This window comes from Pleurodeles waltl, chromosome 8 (genome assembly GCF_031143425.1).
Source record: "Pleurodeles waltl isolate 20211129_DDA chromosome 8, aPleWal1.hap1.20221129, whole genome shotgun sequence".
Classification (NCBI taxonomy): domain Eukaryota; kingdom Metazoa; phylum Chordata; class Amphibia; order Caudata; family Salamandridae; genus Pleurodeles; species Pleurodeles waltl.
This window is the reverse complement of record NC_090447.1, coordinates 1,187,303,861-1,187,325,619: the sequence shown is the minus strand read 5'-3', so window position 1 is coordinate 1,187,325,619 and position 21,759 is coordinate 1,187,303,861. Positions and strand designations below refer to the sequence as shown.

At 45.8% G+C, this 21,759-nt stretch overlaps 1 protein-coding gene across 1 annotated transcript in view; it reads right to left on the bottom strand.

Moving 5' to 3' along the window:
* Positions 1-21,759, bottom strand: part of VWA8 (von Willebrand factor A domain containing 8) — a 1,423,713-nt gene that overhangs the window by 77,881 nt on the left and 1,324,073 nt on the right. The window contains exon 41 of the mRNA XM_069205432.1: positions 5,221-5,346. Coding sequence (XP_069061533.1) covers positions 5,221-5,346 — 126 coding nt within the window. The remainder of the gene's footprint in view (positions 1-5,220; positions 5,347-21,759) is intronic.

Here is a 21,759-nt window from a genome sequence, read left to right as displayed (position 1 = left end):
TTTAGGAGAACTGTAACAAACTTCCTGTCACAGCAGAGCTCCAGCAGGGTCTACCAAATTGTCAAAGGAAAATACTGCTGTTGACGTAAATTCCACAGTGAATGTCGTGAAGAGTTGTGGCATTTCATGCAAGATTAAAGGATTTCGTTGTGGGGTAATGTGATACTCGTGTGCTAAATGCATTGTTTTTTTAGGTATGTTGATGATACCTTATGATTTAATTATCTAGACTGTTTACTTACATTACTTACCGTGGCTAGAGTATCTCTTAGTGGTTCTCATCATGTAACAGGATTGTATTATGATGATTTACTTACCTATGCGAGTCTAGTTTTGCGTGCTAAATGCAGATGTTCTCTGTTTTTTTTTATATGTATAGTGCTACTTTTGTTTTTGTTGTTCCTTTGTAAGTTGAAATAATTAAAAGTGTGTGGTGTTGATGTGTCATGTAGTAGTCATAGGTGTAGTGATATAGCTATGGTTCTGATTCTGGAATTGCAAGCTGAGTTGGATGGTTGGTTGAGCATTGAACAAGGAAGACGTGTATGCTTGCTCTCCAAAAAAACATTTACTACAACTCTATTTACTGTGCATCTTGGTTACTACAAAATTTGTCATAGTTGTAGTGACCTACCTATGGTTCTGATTCAGGAACCTTGAGCGGAGTTGAGACGGTTGGTTAAGCATTGAACAAGGAAGACATGCCTGCTTGCTCTCCCAATAAATACATTGCATCTTGGTTACTACACAAGGTTTGGCCCATGCCCTAAACACAGTACCCGTAAAGGCCTCATTAAAATGGAAGAGGGGCTCACTGGATGTTTGCAGCGGCTGAAGGATTTCTGTAAGGACATTTGTCTTGACCTCCAAGGTGGGGAGCTGAAGGTCAAGCACTTCAGCTGCCCTACACATTACCATGATGGAAGAAACACTCCCCTCAGTGCCAGAACCAGAGGGGTGAGAGGAGCTGGAGGTGGCCCCGTAGGGAGCTCAGAGGGTCCAGCTTGTACCAAGCGTGAATCCACCAGTGGTAGTCCAGACAGAGAACCTCACGGCTCTGTGGGGCCCCCAGACATGCCAGAGGGAGTCATCAAGTATCCAAAAGGTTGAACAACTTTGGGAGCAAGACCAAGATGTATGGCGCTACCCTGTGCCTTCTCAGGAGATTATGAGTGGTGGGAAGGGGCTGAGTCCCGCTTAGATTATTTGTGTTTTTTATTTGATTAACCCAAATACCTTAATCAATATGAAGACCAATCTCTGGAACAACTCCTGCGACATCTGGATCCTGAACAGCACTGGGACCAAACTTTCGACTTGTTCCAGTCTCATCAGGGAGTCTTCTGGTGCTTGGTAAAGTAGAATTTCAACTCGCGGTCTCATACAGCTTACGGTTTCATCAACACACAGTCAGTGCAGGTCTTAGAGTGGTGGCTTAACCCCAAGCACCACAGGTAAATCTGATGAGGCTCTGTCACGGCCATTTGTTAGCGACAGACCTTATATGACTTCAAACCTGTCGTTTTGGGATGTAACATGTCCCTTGCCTGCTGTAAAACATTTTAAGATCGACGTAAGGGTCTCAAAGAGAAGAGAGGTAGCACTGGATCTACATCTAGTGGTGCGGAAAGAAAGGAACTGTTGTCAGAGCATGGGAATGGTGCCTATATAAGCCAAGCATGTCTTTACAAGAGCAGAATGGCATCAGTGCGGAGCTTCACGGTGCCACCTACCGGCGCACAGACATACTGCCTAAAAGCATCTGGATCCAGTCCGACGCCTGGGGAAATTCAAAAGGTGAGGAATTTACAGGTAGAATTCTCTATCAGAAATAATTAAGGGCCATATGTACCAACTAATTTTCCCATAGACATAGAATGGGTAAAACCCTTTGCTACATCTGGCTCCAAATGTTTAAAAATGCATGTCTATCAGTAAGTTACTATCGCGCATAAGCGCTTAGGTATCTTGAAATGGTGGCCAATGACTATACAACTACCTGGCAGCATACCTGTGAACCTGGTGGCTAATGAATGAAGGTGAAGTTCAATATATAACAGTGAGCCCATAACAGAGAATGAAGGGATGCAGGTTTGTAAGGAGGTGGCATGTTGAATTTTTTGGAGAATGACTATTTTAGAAAACATGCAAGAATCTCATTGCCCCCCAGTCCACTGGGTGTCTCAAGTTCTAGGGGTGAGTGCCCTCCAAACGCTGGAACAGAATAACTAGAACAGGATCTTCGGCAGCCACACCCAAGTGAGAAAGTTCCCTTCCCTTGGGTGAGACAAGGCAATACAGGTGAGACTCCACCTGCACTGCACCTGCCACTTTTAAAAGCTTCCTAAGTGAGGCTCGAGTAGAGAAGAAACAGAGCCTGGTCTGATGGACAGTGCCCCGAAGCAAGAAGGAACAATGGGGATGCAACACAGACCCTAGAAATCAAGGAATGGGCTGGAGCAAGCCCCTTCAAGCAAGCAACAACAGCGGAGTGCTTGCAAGCCAGGCTGCATAACAATATGTAAGGACACTGGTGGGGGAAAAGTAGCTCATTCACACCAGGATAGTAAGAGCTTGTCGGAAGGGGTACAGGATCACCATACATGGTGACAAGTCTGGGTGTGGCAACAGGACCCCACAAACCTTACTTCCAGCAAAGATCTTGAACTGGGAGGTGGCATCCTTCTGCTGCTGCTGGATAATTAGTATCCTAACATGTAGAAAGGTCTGGGCTGGCCGTGAAGCACATGCAAGTTCTGAACCGGGTATTGCGGGTCGTGGCCAGGTCACAGAAAACGAGGATGGTCACTTCACTGATCACTTTTTTAAAAGAGGGCGTAATTGGATTTATACAGAGCTTACTACCCCTCAAGAGGCACCATAGCACTTTACGCTGGGGAGCATGCTGCTCCAGAACCCAAGGTTAGTGGTTAGTCCAGTGTTATTGGCTACTATTGGTTTTTAGGATTAGTCTTTTGCGGTCAAAGCCAACTGTTCCATGCAGCCATTCCAGTTTGGTGGACTAAATTAATTGTGGTTAGTTGTGATCATTAGTGGGGGGGTGAGCTCATGCACATGTTGGTAGTATTAATATATAAATTAGAGAATAATATAGGCATGCCTTACATAAAAAAGAGAGTGCAGATTATTTGGGCCCAAACTTTACCCAGTGGTAACTCTGTGACACTGCTAGGCAGTCCAAAGATAAATGACTACCTGTTGTCACCTAGTACTCAAAAGAAATTAGAAAAAATGTTTGCAGCGACTAAGACGCCACTGAAGGCACACTGGTTCACATTGGGCTCCAGATGTTTACTGGAACATCTCTCTATGTACAGGTAGAAATTGCAACTTCACAGACTCATGGTGACTAACTGGAGCTGGAGGGAACGTTCTGTAAAGGATTATCTCACTAGTAATGCAAGGTAAGAACGGCAATGAGTCGCAGAATGTAACTCAATCCAAACATATGTGGAGAAACAAGCAAGTATGGCAGAGAAAACAGAGGCTAGCCTAGATTTTATGCAACCAATTCCAAGAGGAACAAAATAGAAGGGTGCACCATCAAGGTGTGGTACTTCAAAGAAATGAAAGAGGGCTTAGCCTCATTGGGGGCTAGAATTGATGACATTGAGAAGACAGTGGATGAGTGCTCGAAGGAAAACCATCATACAAAGCCTACTGAGATAGGAAGATATGGAAAACATATCCTGAATAAATATTTGGGTCAGAGGTCTGCTGAGAGGAGTCAAAGTACCTGACATTCAAGGCTTATTTGCATGACCTACATTACATCAGAGGTTGACCAAATGCTCCACCAGTGAGAATGAACAGAAACCAGTGTGTGAATATTGGCATAGCTAATGCAGAGATAACACTGGACATATTAACAAGGGTTAATTTATTTGAGGAGAAAGAGGAGCTAATGAGGGTTGCACAAGAGAAGGTTAAGCTGATTTATCAGTACCATAAAATGTATTTTAATATCTTTTTATAGTGAGTAGTGCACTGTGCAGACAAAGAGACATGAGACCAATCATGGAACATCTGCAATTCCAAGATATTACGTATAAATAGGGCCACTTTTCTGTTTACATTTCAGATGGCATAACAGGACACATAAAGCCCTGAATAGGCCTACCAAGGAGGAAGGAGACTTTGTTGGTAAACTAATAGCTGGCTGAGGAAGAAAGCTAATTCAAAAAGAAGAAAAAAAAACAATTGCTGGAAGATGTTGTAGCAGCAAAGGACCATGTACAGAGGCATTTGAGGTCCATTAGGGCTGCTCATATTGATCTCCAGGAAAAAGATGATACAGCAGTGGATTTGCTGGAGGATGAAAAGACTTGAAAACAGAAGATGGTGGAGAAGTGCCTAGCTGGTTGGAAGGCAAGAGGAACGTAGTGGGGAAAGGTGCATAAGAGGTAGAAATCATTGGCCTCAAAAATATTATAAATGTTTACACTTGGAGGGATGAACATGGGGTGTTGCTCTCCCGTGGGGAATATTTTTACGTTATAATGTTTAATGCTTAAGAAGGGAGAATTTTTTTTCTATTAACATTTTGGGATCACCTCGCAGGGTAAGAGATTTAGTAAGATACCTGATTGAAAGAGCATACGCTTTTCAAATGTTTCTTACCCAAAATAAGGAAAGCTACATAAATGCCATTAAAAAGCGGTTTTAATGTCAAAGACCTAAATAATCATATGAAACAACAAGCCACCTGAAATATGCCTATCATGACCAATGGAAACATATGCCTTATTCAAGAGATTCACCTGATTAAGAAAGACTGGTTCCACCATAAATCAAGGAGGTTCCCCAGACAATTCTTTGCAGCAAATTAAAACAACACAGGGAGAGAATATTTACTATCATGCTCATGGGAAATCCTGAAAGTAATCACTGGGGAAAAAAGGGGCAGCTGCTGACTGTGATTAAGTGAAAGGAGTTGTATGTATGTATGTGTATACCTATATGCTCAGGGTATCCGTGACCTGTGATTAGGTAAGGCAAGACAGAGCATTGGTATATAAATTAATAAATATGAAGGTCATAATACATTTTCAACCTGTTAGTAGCTTACCCCTAAAGTAGTGGAACATCGGACTATTCCAATGCGAGTGACGTGATCCACTGTTCGGATGTAGAGGTGCTAGCATATGAGTGCACTTAATATGAACTTAATATAAACATTTTGATTTTCTGAGTGCTCACCTCTGGTTCCAGTTCTCCTCGTCGCTTGTAGATTGCTTTTTCACCAGTGAGTCCATCAATGATTTTGGCATCATCTAACTCTCCAAGAGCTTGGTTCCTGAGCCACTGCCTTTCCTTTCCTTTGGCCTAAAAAAACACAATGTATAATATTCAGTGTACAAGAACATACCTTTAGAAAAAAATCAACAAGGTCCCTTTAGCGTTTAATTAGTGCAGGTCAAGAGCAGATATTATAGTGGACCTACTTACGAACTGCCTTTACGAATAAACGGCAGCTTTTCTCAAAGTCCAAAAGAGACATACTGAGGTTCCCTATTATCTAATCATGAGGGACTAGCAAAGAAATAAAGATATGGCCTTTTAAACTGAAAGAAAAAGTTACTTATATCTGGTAATGATATTTCTGGTGGATACTGTAACTTCCCACAGATTCTGCTGTTTTTTAAATGTCCTTCAGGTGCCAGACTAGATCCTAAAAACTTTTCCAGCAGCAATATCTGTCCAGTGCATAAAGCCTTAAACAGACATCAATTAGAAATTGGCAACAGGAGGTTTTGTAGGTGTACTGTAATGGGTGACCTTCTGTTAAGGCTTCAAATCGTATGTGACTCTGCATATTGTACAACCTGCAGTGTGTACAGGAGATATTTTGGACGTCCTCCCTACAAAGAGTTGAACTAGTCAAGTCTAGATATTTACAATATCTGTACCAATGCTTTACTGGAAAAGAAGGACGAAACAGAAATATCTTTCGACTGATGCTGAGAAGACAAAAGTAAGTCACAAAAAATGTTTTAATGTGCTCATCAAATAAAAGTTTTGAATCAATTATAACTCATAGGTTTCTTGTGTGTTCCAAGTTTCTATCCAACAGTTACAAGTCCATAATATAGAATTGCCAAAGATTACTACTTTTGATTTGTTGGCCCTTAGGGTCAAAGAATTTTGATTCACATACATATATTTCTTTGAGACAAAATGAAAGTCTCAGAGCTGTTTCCTTTGCATTCACATCGTCTCTGAAAAAGCTGTGTATCGTCTGCGTAGGCGTAAAACCTAAAGACATAGGAGTCACTGGGTTTGACTAATGGAACCACCTATTGGTTAAACCAAGTAGGGCAGAGGGTTGGTCTTTGAGGAACTCCAGTAAGTAGTGGTCGGGGGGAACAGAAACACAGAAAAGTGCTCCAGAAGTGTGTAAATGAAGCACAAGAAAACAGGAACTAAAGACAGCGCCAGTCAGTGCCATGTATACCATAATATCATCTCATCTGAGGTGCATGATATGGCGCTAGAGAGCTATTGTTGTTGGGAGATTACAGTCCTATACCTCACACCGCCTCTCTGTGAACCTTGCACCTGCTCAGTGGATTGAAAGGGGGCAGGGCAGGAGTTCTGGCTGCACCGTACTGGGCATATTATTTGAGTTCAAAACAGAACATACACATGCGATATTTAGTGCTCCTGAAAGATGACACAGAGTATGATACAATAAATACTTCCTTGAATTTACAGATCAGGCATGGCATGAAATTGAACAGGAATTCTTTGACTCAAAGATTAGTGATAGTTACAGCATGTGCAGCAATTGTGCAAGCTTCCTTCACACAAGCCAAACAGGCACAGAAAAGGCAACAGCAGGGCAAGCTTGCCTCACAAATAACAAAGGTACAGATCAAGCAGACGTGTTTGATCAGCTTACATGCAAGTTATTTCAATTTCTCTAAGTCCTAGTGTCCCTCATTACAGTCTTAACAATGTGAAGTTTTGCCTCATTTGATAGTCAATTTCTATCTCCCATAGCATAAAATAGAGCCATTTTTTTACTGCATCCTAACTTACATCCTAACTTAGAATTCACCAAATCCCACATGCATAAAAGGCAGGACCTAGTGGACCTGTGATGGGCGGTGGGTAGGAGGTGATAGGGGCTCGAACTTAGCTCTATGACAAAGATTATTAGGACTCAGAGTAATGAAGATTACCAGTAAGTAAGCAGATGATTAATCCTCATCTTCTATCTTCATTCCAGTCCTAGCAACGAAAAAATGCACCAAAGCACACAGATGAAATCAACCGGCCTAAGACAATGAGCCTAAACACTACAATGTCCAGAGTAAATTTTAATTAAACTAAACAGAAATTCATGAGGTCATGAAGTTTAACATCAGTAAATCAAATGACACTGAAAGACCAACATCCATCTGAAGGTGTATGGAGACAACCAGGAGGCAGAACTACACACATACTTCAAGTAAGTCCCCTTAAATGGCACCCAAAAGACTAAGCCCTCAGGTAAAACGACCATGGGCAGGCTTAAGTGATAGAAATAGCCAGATGGATCCATAAGCTAAGGGTAGCTGCATTTGGGCACTTAAGAGTAGGAAGCTAGGATGGCTAGTGGAGCAAATTCTCTTACCACCATGCATAATTAGCTACTAGATGAGAAAATACTGTTTCTATAGGACAGCCTTGTCTACCCCTTATTACTGCAGGACCAAGGTGCAAGGCAACCTCAGTCAATGCCTGCTAAGGGTTAACAATACCAGCACAACGCTTGCATCAGGAAACCACTCAGTAAAGTTCCCGAACCAATTAAGTTAAATCAAAAAGTTTTTTTATGATTAATTTAAGGCCATAACGATAAAAACTGGATCAGTCACTGCTAAGCTGTAGCTTCTTAAAGTGTCAGGCCCATTTCACATTGCTTCTCCATTCTGCATGAATACTCAGTGAAAGTTCCTGTGCAGTACTTACAAGTGGCCACTGGATGGTTCTTCCTGCAGTCATAGAGCACATCTCGCAGCTCCAGGCTGCGTCTAGCCTTCAATCAGACCAGAGGGTTTTGATGGGAGTCACTCATCTTGCTCAGGCAGGCACTGGTCACAACTTCCAATCTTCACAGCATTCATGTGAGGAGGTGTCTCTGGCTTGTGTCACCAGTAGCAGACAGTCTCTCTGGTCTTTCTGAGTTTACTTAAGCCAGAACACGGTACCCCCTTCCTCTCCTCCTCCATGACTAGTCCAGTTATTGGTACTGACTCCAAGGTCCATGTCTTCCTCTGGACAGTCCTCTTTCCAAATATCAGTTCATAGTGATTATAAGCTAACTTTGTCACTCATGTCCCAGTCCAAAAACAAATCTTCACCAGCACCAGTGCTACTGGTCAACTTGTCTGCTTCATAAGAAGAGTCCTCTGATGTTCCTGGATGGTCTGGAAGAGCTAACTAGAGGTCAGACGACACTGACCCTTTTGTAGAATAAAACACACAAGACTAGTCGGTGGGTCATACTTACACCCACAGTTCAGCAGTCTTTTTTCAAGCCCTTCACCACAATGTGTTTGTGGGTCTGGTTGTCCTTCCTCTGGGGTCGGATGTTCAATGTGTTATGTCCCCTAGGACCTTACAAGTCTCAGATCCAGACAGACTACACACAACGCCCACTGTTCCCTCGGAGCAGGGGCCTCTGTGCCCATCTTGCAAGAGAATATGCCAGAGAATATGCCTCTTTCAAACCCACCATGAGATGTAGCATCTAGCAGAGGTGGAAGTAATACCCTTATTTGAATTCCCCACAATCTATGATAATCTTTCCTCTATGGCAAAGGCCTTGCTAAGTGAGAACTCAGTTCAAACTTAGTAAATTTGAAAAATGTGTGTGCCTTTATTTAGCCCATTTACATTGATCACCTCCTAAGGAATGCCAAGGCAAAACTCAAATAAACTCATTTGGAAACCTCTGGTCCTAGGCTTCAATGAAGAAGAGGCTGAAAACATATATCCCTCCATCCATGTATTGCAGTTTTGCTAATTCTTAGAAGATTTGACTAAAGAAGTGTGTCCAGTTCGAGTTTCACATTCCCCTTTTAGCTTCTTTTTGGGCCATCTATTAAGTGTCTGTACCCTCTCCACCTTCTTAGAACTGCAGACTGATGTGAGGTCAGCAAAGGGAACCAGCAATTTTGCAGTTCTCTCCTACAAAGAACAGGCAGGTTGTACATATGAGGCTAAAAAATGAATTAAGTACCTTTACATGCATTAATACACACTCATAATGAGCATTACAATGTGCATTCCTACCTTACAGGCAACACATTCCCTGAGAAACCAGTAATGGTTTCTCATTGTATTGGGTCAAAATATCAGCAGAGTCCAGCAGAGAAAATGGATGGGAGCCATGCAAAAAGCCTTGGCCTACCAGCCAAAAATGATTTTCAAGGAAATAAAGTCATTCTAACAAAACATATCAAGGGCTCTATGAGCATTCAAGGTATGTAATCATTCCACTTCAGCAGAAGATGGAGAAGAATAAAAACCTCAGAAGAATCAAATCTTGTGAACCGTGAAAACTGAGGAAAAAAATGTTAAGAAAGAAAGAAGCGAAAACCATCATCGAGGAGGCGCCTGGCAAGATGGCCAATGGGACGCGCTCCGAGTGAGCTCCAACGTCCCAGACGATCCTGCATTAATCCTGTTGTGCTGGGGGGATTTGGAGCCCCCCGTTGGCATGGTTCGGTGTCGTGAGGGTAGCGGCTCCTGTTTGGAAGCATTTTGGGGCTTCCCCCCCCCGGATTGCGTACTTGTTGTGGGCCCGTACTGTGCTGCGAGGAACGCGGCAGGACGGGGCGCGGGAGGGCTTATACCGCGCCCTGCCTTCGGCTGACTTTTTTGCCCCATTCCTTGGGTCGACGGCTGGTCTGCCGGCCCCACCCGGATGTTGATAGGGGCTCCTGCATTTGTATATCGCCGTTTGGGCGGCCGCCGTTTTCCGTTTCCCACGGGCGGCGGCCTGTCATCTGCGGGCCTCCTGCAGAGCCGGGGAGGTTCCTGCAGCTCAGGGCCTCTTTTCTTTTGGGGCTCAGATCAGCACTGTATGGGTGCAATTTTGGCAGTGCTGACGGGGTACTGGCCGGGCAGTTTTGGAGCGTGGCCTGGGCGCTCCTTCTGGTGGATTGGATTGTGGCCCTGGTGAGGAGAGGCAGGATGCCCTACTGATGAGCTGCCTGGAGGGGTGCACTTTTGGCCCTGTCTGTGGAACCCATTGGAGTGTGGGGTGACAATCCTGCTGTGGGGAGCCTCTGCTGGGCTTTCAGGGCGCCTGGACCTGGGACGCCCTGTGTGCTGTGGCTATATGGCAAGTTGCTCTGGGCCCTTGGGGACCTGACACCGGAGCTGCCCTGTTGGGGTGTGGCCCTGGACTGTGTACTACTGCCATCCTTGGAATAAGGTACTGTGGATCTGCATTCACTATTATTGACTGGTCGGTGAGATGGGGAGGCATCGACAGCCAGCTGCCTCACAGGGCAATACTATGGAGCAATATAATACGCCCGCCCCGGGGTCCCAGCGCCAGACTAGTATGCAGGGTTTTGGGGGGTTCCGGAGGCGCCCACCCCGGCAGAGGAGCCCACTCGCGCTGTGCTACTGGCTGCAATACAGGGCTCCCGTGTGGTCCTTGAGGGGAAGATCAAGGCTGTGGAGGTGAACCTTCTTCGGACGGACCTTCGCAAGGTTTCTGATAAGGTCAAGGTGGCGGAGGGGTCTATTGTGGACCTACAGGCAGAGGTAACCACTCTATGCAAACAGATGGCACAGGTCACTTCCACTGTCGGGATGTTGGAGGCTAGGCTGGAGGACTCAGAAGGCAGATCCCGTAGGAACAATGTGTGCCTCCTGGGGTTTCCAGAGCGGGAGGAGGGTTCCTCGACGGAGGGCTTTGTGGAACGATGGATCACGGATGTGCGAGGGTCTGTCTAGGGTGTTTGTGGTGAAGAGAGCGCACTGGGCTTTGGTCACCCCTCCTAAGCCTGGGGCACCTCCGAGAGCCATCATTGCACGTCTCTTGAATTACAAAGATAGGGACAGTATCCTGCGGGCTGCCCGAGAGACTGAAAGAGCTGTCTTTGAAAATAACAAGATCTCTATCTACTCGGACTACACAAACAAGGTTCAGACCTCCAGGAAAGGATTTCTGGAGGTGAAGGTGAAGCTATGTGCCATGAATATCAGATATTTGTTGCTATATCCGGCACGGCTGAAGGTGCTTTCCAGTGGCAAGTCGCACTTCTTGAACATCCTGAGGAGGTCTGGAGATGGTTGGAGATATGGGACAAGGCAGGCACGGGACGCTCTGTGATGTCCACCAGGGGAGCTGCTCGTACTTCTGGTGTGGATGATACGGACTGGAGGAAGCGTGGGGAGAGCCAGTCTTAGATCTCTGCTCAGGGAACTGCTGGTGCCAATGGTGGGGTAGAAATTCAACAGGACGGTACCATGGCTGTTGTGGTGCCTGAGATGACTGATGAAAGTACTGAGCCATCGGACGCTCAAATGGAATTGGTTTCTGTTGATACCTGATATTGTTTGCTCCTTGTTAGTGCTGTCTAAATGGGAGCCTTGGGGGGTTGGCCTTGTGTCTGGGGGGTGCGCTCGGAGCGGTCTGGGGTCTCGGACACTGTGAGGTGCATGGATGTCAGGGGGCATTGCATGGTGCTGATTAAGAAAATGAGGGGGGGATGTTCTTGGTCTTGCCCATAACTGATAAGATTCCTGGGCACATTGATTTCTGTTAACGGGATAGGGGGTGTTCACTTCCACTGTTGTGGTAGGGAGTGGGTTGTTGGGGATTAGGCTGTTGTCCTGGCAGCATACATACATGTGGATCTAATGTGTGTTTTGAGGTTGCTGTTTTACTGTTTATCCGGGGTGGGTGCTGTGGGTTGGGGTTTCTTAGTTAGTGCATTTGTGCATATGGTTGTGGGTTGTAACAGCAGTGCATGGATGAGTGTGGGACATGTTGTGTGGACTTACACTGCTTTCTCTACTCTGGAGGGAGGAGGGGGGAGGAGAAGTACAAGGGGCAGAGTTTTTGCACCATTTACCTGGGGAGACAACTTAACACACTGACATGGAATGTCAGGGGGTTGAAAACATATACTATGCGTTACAGGGTGCACTCTTTCCTAAGGTGGCATAAGATTCATATAGCCTGTCTCCAGGAGACGCATTTGACGGAGGAGGAGTCGCAGAAATTGGCTAAGAAGTGGCGGGGCAGGTGTTCTCCTCGTCCCACTCCTCCTATGCCAGGGGTGTGATGGTCTGGATTACGCTGGGTGTCCCATTTGTGCATACTTACAGTGAAGCGGATTTAGATGGAAGATATATACTTGTGCAGGGCACATTGGATGGGTTGCCTCTTACCGTTCTTAATACCTATGCGCCTAATGTGGATGACCGAGCGGTCTTTGATAATATTCCTGAGGTCCTGGGGGAGGGTGTTGGAGAACCCCTAATATGGGCGGGAGATAATAATTGTATTTTGGATGGGGAAAGGGATCGTTATCTCTCTGAATTGAGTACCGAACCTTTGATGGTGAGGTCTCTCACAGAGGTCATGCACAATTTGGGGCTCTGGGATGGATAGAGGAAACTACATCCAGCGAGAAGGGAATACACTTGTCACTCTAAGACGCATAATACATACAGTCGTCTGGACCGTTTCCTCTTGGGTGGTCTCACCCGCTCACAGGTGGGTGACGTCAGGCATCTAGGGAGGTTTTTATCCGATCATGCACCAGTGTTGCTGCAAATGCTGTAGGGATCTGAAATGGAGGTGAGACGCAGTTGGCGCATGCCTACGAATTTTCTGATGAATGTGTGCTGTCGTGAGAAAATGGCTGTGGCCCTTGAAGATTACATAGATCACAATTGGGGGGTGACAGACTCCCGGGAAGTGGAATGGGAGGCCCTGAAGGCTATGTTGAGAGGGGTCGGTATGAGTACGGTCTGTGGTGTACGCATGCAGATGGAGCAGGAGCTTTTCAGTACTGAGAAGGAGCTGGAGGAAATGCAACATTGTGTAGGATTAACTGGGGAGATAGACCCCGAACAACTCAGCTTGTATGAAAAGGTTAGTAGCTGCTGTGAGACATTAGATAAGGTCACACTCAGATCCTATAGACAGCGCCTTCATAGGGAAGGTGATAAGTCTGGTAAATTGCTAGCGTGGACCCTTAAGTGGGAAGTTGAATCTCCTCTCATTCTGCGCATCAGGGATACTGACGGTGTGCAGGTTACTAATCGGGGGGACATCTTTCTAGTTTTGGTGGAGCACTTGCGGAGTGTGTCCTGCGCCGGAGTATCGGTATCGGATTCTGATTTAGAAGGGTTTCTGCACCGGATGTGTTCGCCGTGGCTGGAAGTGGAACATAGGGAGAGTCTAGATGCCGAGATAACGGTGGGGGAAGTGACGGCGTCTGTGGAGGCCCTCTTGAAGGCTAAATCTCTGGGTGGGGATGGATTCCCAATTGAGCTGTATCAAAGGTTTTCCACTCAGCTGAGAGAGAGGTTGTTGGAGGTGTTTGAGGAGACTTTGGTGAGGGGTATGCTTCTGGAATCCATGCGTCAGAGCGTCGTCTGTCTAATGCTTAAGCCTGGCAAGGACTCTTGTGACCCTTCTTCTTATCGCCCGCTTACCATGCTTAATAGCAATATAAAAATTCTATGTAAAATACTGGCTACTCAGCTACGTGGAGTGATTCAGGGATTGGTGCACGAAGATCAATGTGGTTTCATACCTGGACGTAGCACGACTCATAATTTACGTCGTTTAACACATGTCCTGCATGAAACTATGGGTGTTGGGGAAGATTTAGCACTGGTGTCGTTGAACCTAGAGAAGGCGTTCGACACGGTTGAGTGGGGCTACTTACTGGTGGTGTTGCGAGGAATGGGATTTGGCCCTCATTTTTGCTCTTGAGTTCTTTTGCTGTATACTGCACCTACTGCGCGTGTCCGGGTGGGCGGGGAGCTTTCTGTCCCCTGGATAATCGGGAGCGGTACCAGGCAGGGCTGCCCTCTCTCCCTGCTTCTGTTTGCCTTGGCAGTGGAGCCACTTGCGGTTTGGCTACGTGGGGAACTGGCGCATTGGGGTGTGCAGGTGGGACGGGTCACTCATATTGTCTCTCTGTACGCTGATGACGCGTTGTTATATCTACGGGAGCCAGGATTTTCAGTGCCTCTCGTCGCGATTACTGAAAGATTTTGGGGTTATGTCTGGGCTTTGGGTAAATAGGAGAAAGTCGCTTCTGTTTCCCTCAGGGTCCTTAATTGGTGCTCCGTTGGAGGATTTGCCAGGGGTGGGGCTCAGGTGGGAGATCGAAAGTTTTAGATACCTGGACATCTGGGTCACTCATACGTTGGAGGCGCATTTGAAGCATAATGTTGAGCGGGTTGTGACCAGGCTGGAGCGTTCTGTCTCATTTTGGAATAAGCTGCCTCTTTCGGTTATGGGGAGGGCGGCAGTGGCCAAGATGGTGTTTCTGCCTCTATCTTGTGCAGAACTCTTTGTTTCCGTTGGCGGCCCCAGAATTCAGACGGCTGGATAGCTTGTTGATCTCATTAGTCTGGGCCAGGCGTCATAGTAAAGTGGCCTTGTCCACACTGCAGAGGGAGATGGCGGACGAAGGGTTGACTGTTCCGAATATCAGGCACTATTATTATGCAGCATACCTGCAACATGCTGCAAAGTGGATGTCTCAGTCTGATAACTGGGAGAAACAACTTTTGTCGGGTATAGTGAAAGGAGAAGAATTGGTGCATGCCTTGATGTCGGGAGGTCGTTCGGAGGCTGCTGTCCCTTACCTGGTTAGGACCACTGCATGAATTTGGGAGCAGGCATTCAAGAAGGTGATTCGCCATGCTCCTTTTGACAGGGAGTTGAAGGTCTGGGATCTAGCCCCTTTTAGGAATATGGATACTGTAATGTCAATGTATCCTTGGAGAGCGGGAGGTTGCTAATTAGCGGATGATTTATATCCCAATGGGGAGTTTATCTCCTTTCAGGAGGCCCGAGATACGTTTGGACTGCGCCCTGGGCAGTTTCTGCAGTATGCTAAGCTGGAGAGTGTGGCTCGAGATATTTGGTCTGGATTTCCGATGGCTTCTTCTGCATCGCAGGTGTTAAACGGATTGATAAACTGGTGGGAGGAATCTCACTTGATTACCCGTTTTTATAAAGCGCTTCGGGAGGATCAACCAGGTTTGGACTGTGTGGCGCGTGGGGCATGGGATCGAGAACTGGAGGACCCTTTGGAGGATGCGGAATGGGATATGGCTCTATCATTGGTAATAACAGATTTAAGCTCTTGCACTTTAACTTTGTTCGCCGTGTGCATCTCACGGCTGCCCGCCTCAATAAGATTGACCAGACAAAGGTGATTGGGTGTCCTAGATGTGGGCAGATGAGTGCGACCTTTCTCCACATGGCTTGGTCCTGTAGGGAGGTGCAACACTTCTGGCGGGAGGTGGTCCGGATAACAGATAGGGTCACAGGATTGGAACTCGAGGCGACACCAGTGACCAGTCTTTTAGGTGTGATGCGTAGATCCAAAGGCAAGTGGATCCCACATAGACTCTCACAACTTGCATTGGTGTGGGCTAGACATAGAGTGGCTATCGGCTGGATGAGTGTTCGGTGTCCTACTATTCCTCTCTGGAACCGAGATGTACTGGAGTGGGGAGCTGCTGAAAACCAGAATATGAGAATGCCACGTAGAGAGGAGGGTGCCATAAGAGATATAATGGCTTGGGGACATTACTGGAACGCTTCTTGGGATAGGAGGATTCCAGTTCTGATCACAGCACTGAAGATGAGGGCTGATGGGGTTGTTGTGTAGGTCGGAAGATGGGACAACCAACTGTGGTATTATTGTGATGTTGTATCTATGGTATTATGAGGAATTGGTTACTCAGCAAATTCTTTGCAAGGGGTTTGGGGGAGTAGCCAATGTTGTACTGCTTGGCTTTGCTCAGATTGTTGTTTTATATTTCATGCCTCTTCTCTGACTCTGGGGTGGTGTACACGCTATGATGTTTCACACTGATTTGCACTGCACTGTGTTTAGCCTCATTTGTTGGTCTTTCGAACAAAACTTAATAAAACAGAGTTTAAAAAAAAAAAAAAAGAAAGAAGCACCTTATCTGAGAAAATCGAAGAACATGTTCAAACGTAAAGCACCAGTTTCTCCTACACAACGCTAAGAATAAATAGCTACAAGAAACATAACTTAGATTAAGAGAACTTTTAAGCCTATTGGCTCCAATGGCTCAAAAAGGGCAACCTGCAGTCCCTCTAAGACCAGCGGAAGATCCCATGAAGGGACTGGGGAATGAACCACAGGACGATTAGAAAAGAAATATTCCAATAGATGTGAAACCAATATGAACATTAAAACTTTAAATCTCCAAACCCCAATATAGAGACATAGGAGAGATGATTCTGGAAGTAAAGAAGTACAAACAAGGGGGTTAGGGAAGATGGAACAAATCCAGAAACTCATTAAGTGAGATGGAGATCAGAAGAGGCTACCATGGATACCTGTGTTAGAAAGGGGCTAGTGGAAGCATGCCTACCTGATTATGACAGATCTTCTGCAGGAGGACTCTGTGGATCAGTAGAATTAGAGGAAATGCATAAAGAAGACCATGACTCCACTGAAGATCAGCTCCTCATGCTTTGGGGTAAGGATGTAGAGTGTACAAACTGGAGACAATAGCATTCTCTGCTGAGGCAAATAGGTCACATTGAGAGTGGCAGAAACAAACTGTGGTCTCCCAGTGTAAATGGAAACATAACCAAAGACTCAAGCTGATATACTGCTGGAACTCTGAGCTACCTTCAACAATCAACCATGAAACCCTCATATTCATGCTAGAGTCATGAATGAGATTCATTAATAATTTCCTCCACTGGATCTCCTCCTCCTACTTTTCTAATCAACACCAGTTTGTTCACATGAGCACCTCCAAGAGATCCCTACGATCTGTCGAGTGCCCCCGGGCTCCATACTGTCTCCTGTCATCTGCAACTTATACATGAGCCGCTTGGCGCTCTAATCACAGATAACAGCTTCAAGATTCACCAATATGTTGATGATACACAACTCTATTTGAAAGTCTCCTCTGCTTTAGACATCCAGTGCCTCTAACACTGCTTGCACATCATCTAGATGTCCAGCCTGACGCTAACCCAACCAAGACAGAATTCCTGTTACTTGCCAAGAACAATAAAAAAAAAGATACAGTACAAACCTGAAACGAACCATGATGGATTCAAAACCCAACTTTAACCAAATGGCAGGTCACTTGGATTCAACCTGTATACGAATCTCACCCTCAAGGAACACATTGTCAAAAAAGTAAACAACAGCTTTGCACCAGCTCTCACTTCTAAAGAAAGTCGAACCATTTCTTCCAGAAAGCGGATTCAAAACTGCTGTCAATTCAATGTACTCTTCTATCAGGATTGTTGTAAAGTCCTAATCCATTACCTCCTAGGCACAACATTGGCATACCTTAGGGACAGCCTACACACTGCAGCACATCTCATCCAGGGCCTGAAGAAATATGATACCCCCCACCTGATGGATCCTCATTGGCTACCCTGCACCATCTTCAATACCAGCTGCATCATTTACAAAGTTATCACGAAAAGCATCACCGCTTAGTTTGCAGACAAGTTCATCATCTCTGATGGATCGAGGCACACGGCAGCCAGTACATCATCAGACTATGAAGTGTAAAAAAGGAGAAAAAAAAACAGGACAGTAGACCTTTTCCATCTATATACTCAGGATCTAGAACATATACCCGTATCCACTACAACCGCCCCAAAGCTGTTCCAATTTGGGAAAAAGTTGATGACTCACCTCTTTAAAGAACACTACAAGACAATGCATTAACTAGCCACAACCCAGCTTCCTCTTCTTTTACTCTTTACTTAATGTTTTTCTTTGACCATGTACGGCGCTCACCTGCTTTTTGGCTAGGTTCATACTTTAGAAATATCATATATATGTACATACATAAAGGGCAGGAAGATGCAACAGAAATGATCCCTTTTCTGCAGGTAAGCTGCTGAAAGAGAGTGAAGACTTTGCTCTACCAACTGAAAGAATTCCTTAGCCATGGATACCAAACGGAACTAGACTATCCTCCTGATGGGTGACATATTCTCATGCCAACTAGCTGTCTGCCCTGACATGCACTCACTGACCTTGAAGAAGTGGAGTAAATTTAGCAGTTGATGTATGACTACAGATTCCCTCACATTGGAGACATTTCCTAACTGTTTAGGGATCATCAACCCTGGAATAAATTCTACTTCATAGTTGCTGCCCAGCACTTACTGTAAGCACCTGTAATTAAGATTAAGGGTGAAGAAGGAGGAGCGAGATAGACTCCCTTGTCTAGGTTACCTGCAACTAACCACCAATGGATGGCCTGTCAGATGTAAGGAGTGGCTTGGATTGAGGCCTCATAGTTCTCCAATATTGAACTCAAGTGTGCCTGTAGATGATAAGCCAGAGGCTAAAGATGGAAACAGGGCAAAGGAACCATCAGCAGGCAAACTGCCATCAACCCTTAAACTCTCAGCTAGTCTCAGCTGTTCATTTGGATTTCTCTAACTGAGGTTCTAGGTGGGAAACTGCATTCAGCTTCCTTGGATGAGGAAAAAACGCCTGAGCCAAGTAGGTTAAAAACTGCTCCAATGAACTGTAGATGTTGTGATGAAATGAGACACGATTTATTTCAATTGATCAGAAACCTGTGGTTCAGGATGTTACAGGCTTGCTAAACATCTCTGTACCCCTTGCAAACATAAGCAGCAATGGATATCAAATCATCCAAATACAAAAATAATTGAATGTCCTTGGAAATAAGCATATCCACCAAGGAAGCCAGAACATTTGTGAAAACAATAAGTACAAATGCTAGCTCAAATTCCAGTATTAAGAACTGATAGTACTGTCAATGGAACCAAAAACACAGGAACGTCTCAAGAGTCTGGGTGGATTGCAACTTACAGTTAAAAGTTCATAAGTTCTAAGGATGCAAGAAATTCCCTGGGAGCACCCAACAGTAGGATGGAGTAAAGGAAATGCGAGGAAGGGAAGAATGTATTCTTTTTTGTCCAGAATGAGCAAGAATTCTTCTGAACAAGAAGCAGACTTGAGTAGCTGTATTGTTTTCCCCTGACTTGGGAACTGGAATCACTTCAGCCTAGGTAAACAGATCCTGCAAGGCTCTGAGAAGAGCCTGGTGATGGCGAGGCATGAATGTGCTGGGGTGGAGCTAAAGACTTCTAGATGTGTTTCTCAGAATGGGTCTTGTATCTTAGACATACTGATTGTAGAACCGAGATGTCTGAGAACAAGGAATACAGGCACTGGCAAAGTTCTAGAAATGACCCGCACAGGTTATGTAATTTTTGGAAGAATGGAAAGAAAGTCATGCCTTTGAAGGAGGCGGGTGATGGAAGACTGAGACCCGGACTGGTCAGAGAATAGGGCATTCAAACATGACTACTACTGCAAAAGGGCTGGCTAGAACTTCTAGAAGAAAGAAGAGACAAAATAATAATTTGAAACCCCTACTACTGCCCCTTTCTGATAGTCGCATAAGGGTCATTAGCTTGGGGTTCTCAGCATTTTTCTTAATGAATTCCTTAAATGAGGACCAAAGAGTGCCAAGTAAATGAAAGATGTATCAAGAAAGATTTCTGGTAATTCTGGGATCAGAGTGCAGAATATACAAAAACTTTAAAACTTGCCGAAACAGACCAACATTTTCTGTGTTGGCAGATTTCAGTAAAGACAAAATAGGGTGCCACTCCTTCCCAGCCATATTAGAATCAAGCAGAGGTTGTGGCCACAATTATAAGGAGAGCCCATAAAGGTGGATGGAGACAGATGACTCTGTCCCACTTGGCGGCGGATGACTTTCTATAAACAACATTGGGTCGCAATCCAAAACAGAGTACAAGTATGGTGCACCGCCAATTCCCTGCAAAACAAATGGTTGAGGCTGTGATGCAGGAATGCGACTAGTAAGTGTTGTAAAGTGCCCCTTTTTGGATGCCCCCTTCCCAACACTTTTTGCTGTCAAATACTGTTGTTTTTGACCTGTCAGTGTACTGAGGCCTGCTAACCAGGCCCCAATACCAATGCTCTTTCCCTTAAATTGTAGGTCGAATTGCATATGCCAATTGGGAAGGACCTTACCACCACTGTGAGTGCCTAGTAAATGGTACTCAGGGCAAGGGTGGTAAAGGGGGTCACCAGGGGTGCAGCACTGATTGTGCCACCCTGAGTAACCCGAGTAAAAGAGAGACTGCAGAGCTGCCATTTCAGTCTGCACGAATAGCCTGCTGCTCGAGTGAGACTCTTCACATACCAGGTGCAGGCTGATTCCCTGTTACTGCTCATAGACAGGTCAGTCACCCCTAGGGCAGGCCCTCTCTAGCCCAGGACGCATGGTGCACTTTCCCATGAGTGAGGACATATGTGCAGGAGCACATATCCCCCTGTGCTGGCATTTGAAAGGTGATGCTGGCCCGAGTAACTGGTGGTCCATTGGATAACATGGGCTGGCATCTGACCATTGTTCAGATGTCCATCTCTGCAATGTCCTGGCCAAATCACATTGTGTTTGGTATCAACCACTGTGCTTTTTAACCCTGAACATGATGCCCATGTTTAGATTAAAAAGCAGATGCCCACGTGCCACCCTTAGAACGTGCCCACCAAATTATATAGTCAAGTACTGTTTTGGTGGGCTCTCCTGAGCCTCTGCCACCACAGACAAGAGTCTCACCTCCTGCTGGTGATATTAGCACCTGGGCAGGAATGAATGACAAAGGGCCTGAGGAGGAAAAAGGTCACTCCTCCTCCCTCCCAGGCTGGCTAGTAAGAAAATCATCATGGCAGTGAGCCTCAAAGGCTTCCCCCACCTTTGATGTGTAAGTAGTTGTCCCCATAGAGGAGGACAAAGCCGTTCCTGCCCTTCCCAGCGAGGCAGACAGGAAATTAGCTATGATTTGCTATACAGGAGGCGTGTGCCTCCAAAAGACTAGCCACACCTTTAAGGTGGGCTAGGAGGTCTGCACAGCTGAGGGAGAGTTCTGACATTTTGGCCAACCCTAAAAATAGTGGGATCTGGGTGGAAAGTTGTCACTTCAGGGGTGGATTAGCCACAGGGACTAGTAGCCCATTGGCCACTGTCTCTCACACCCTTAACGCCCCTTAAAGAAGGATTTAAGGGGCTCCCCTGGCACCAGAACCCAGATCTTACATGGAAAAGAAGAAGCTCAAAGAGACATCTGCAGAAACAACTAGACCTGGACTCCAGCCCCAGTGTGAAGAGAGGACACACAGTGACCTAAGGGGACCAGTACTGGAAGAGAGCGCCTAACATGTGCTTGAGGTGAAGGCTGGTTAATCCTAGCAAGAGGGACCCTAGTGGACACTGAGAAGTCAAGGAAGACTCCCCTGACTGGTGGCACCAGTGCCCTGTAACTTGTAGGAGTAAAGGCGGGCTGAGATCAAAGAACTGCGACCTGACAGGCTCTGCGTGCCTGAAACTAAAGAAACTCAGTGCCCAGCATCTAAAGAGTGGGCGTAAGGCCCGTGCCGCGTTTCGAGCTTCTACTCCCTGCCAAACAACCTTTAGCTGCCAGGAAGCCCGTGGACCACCCTT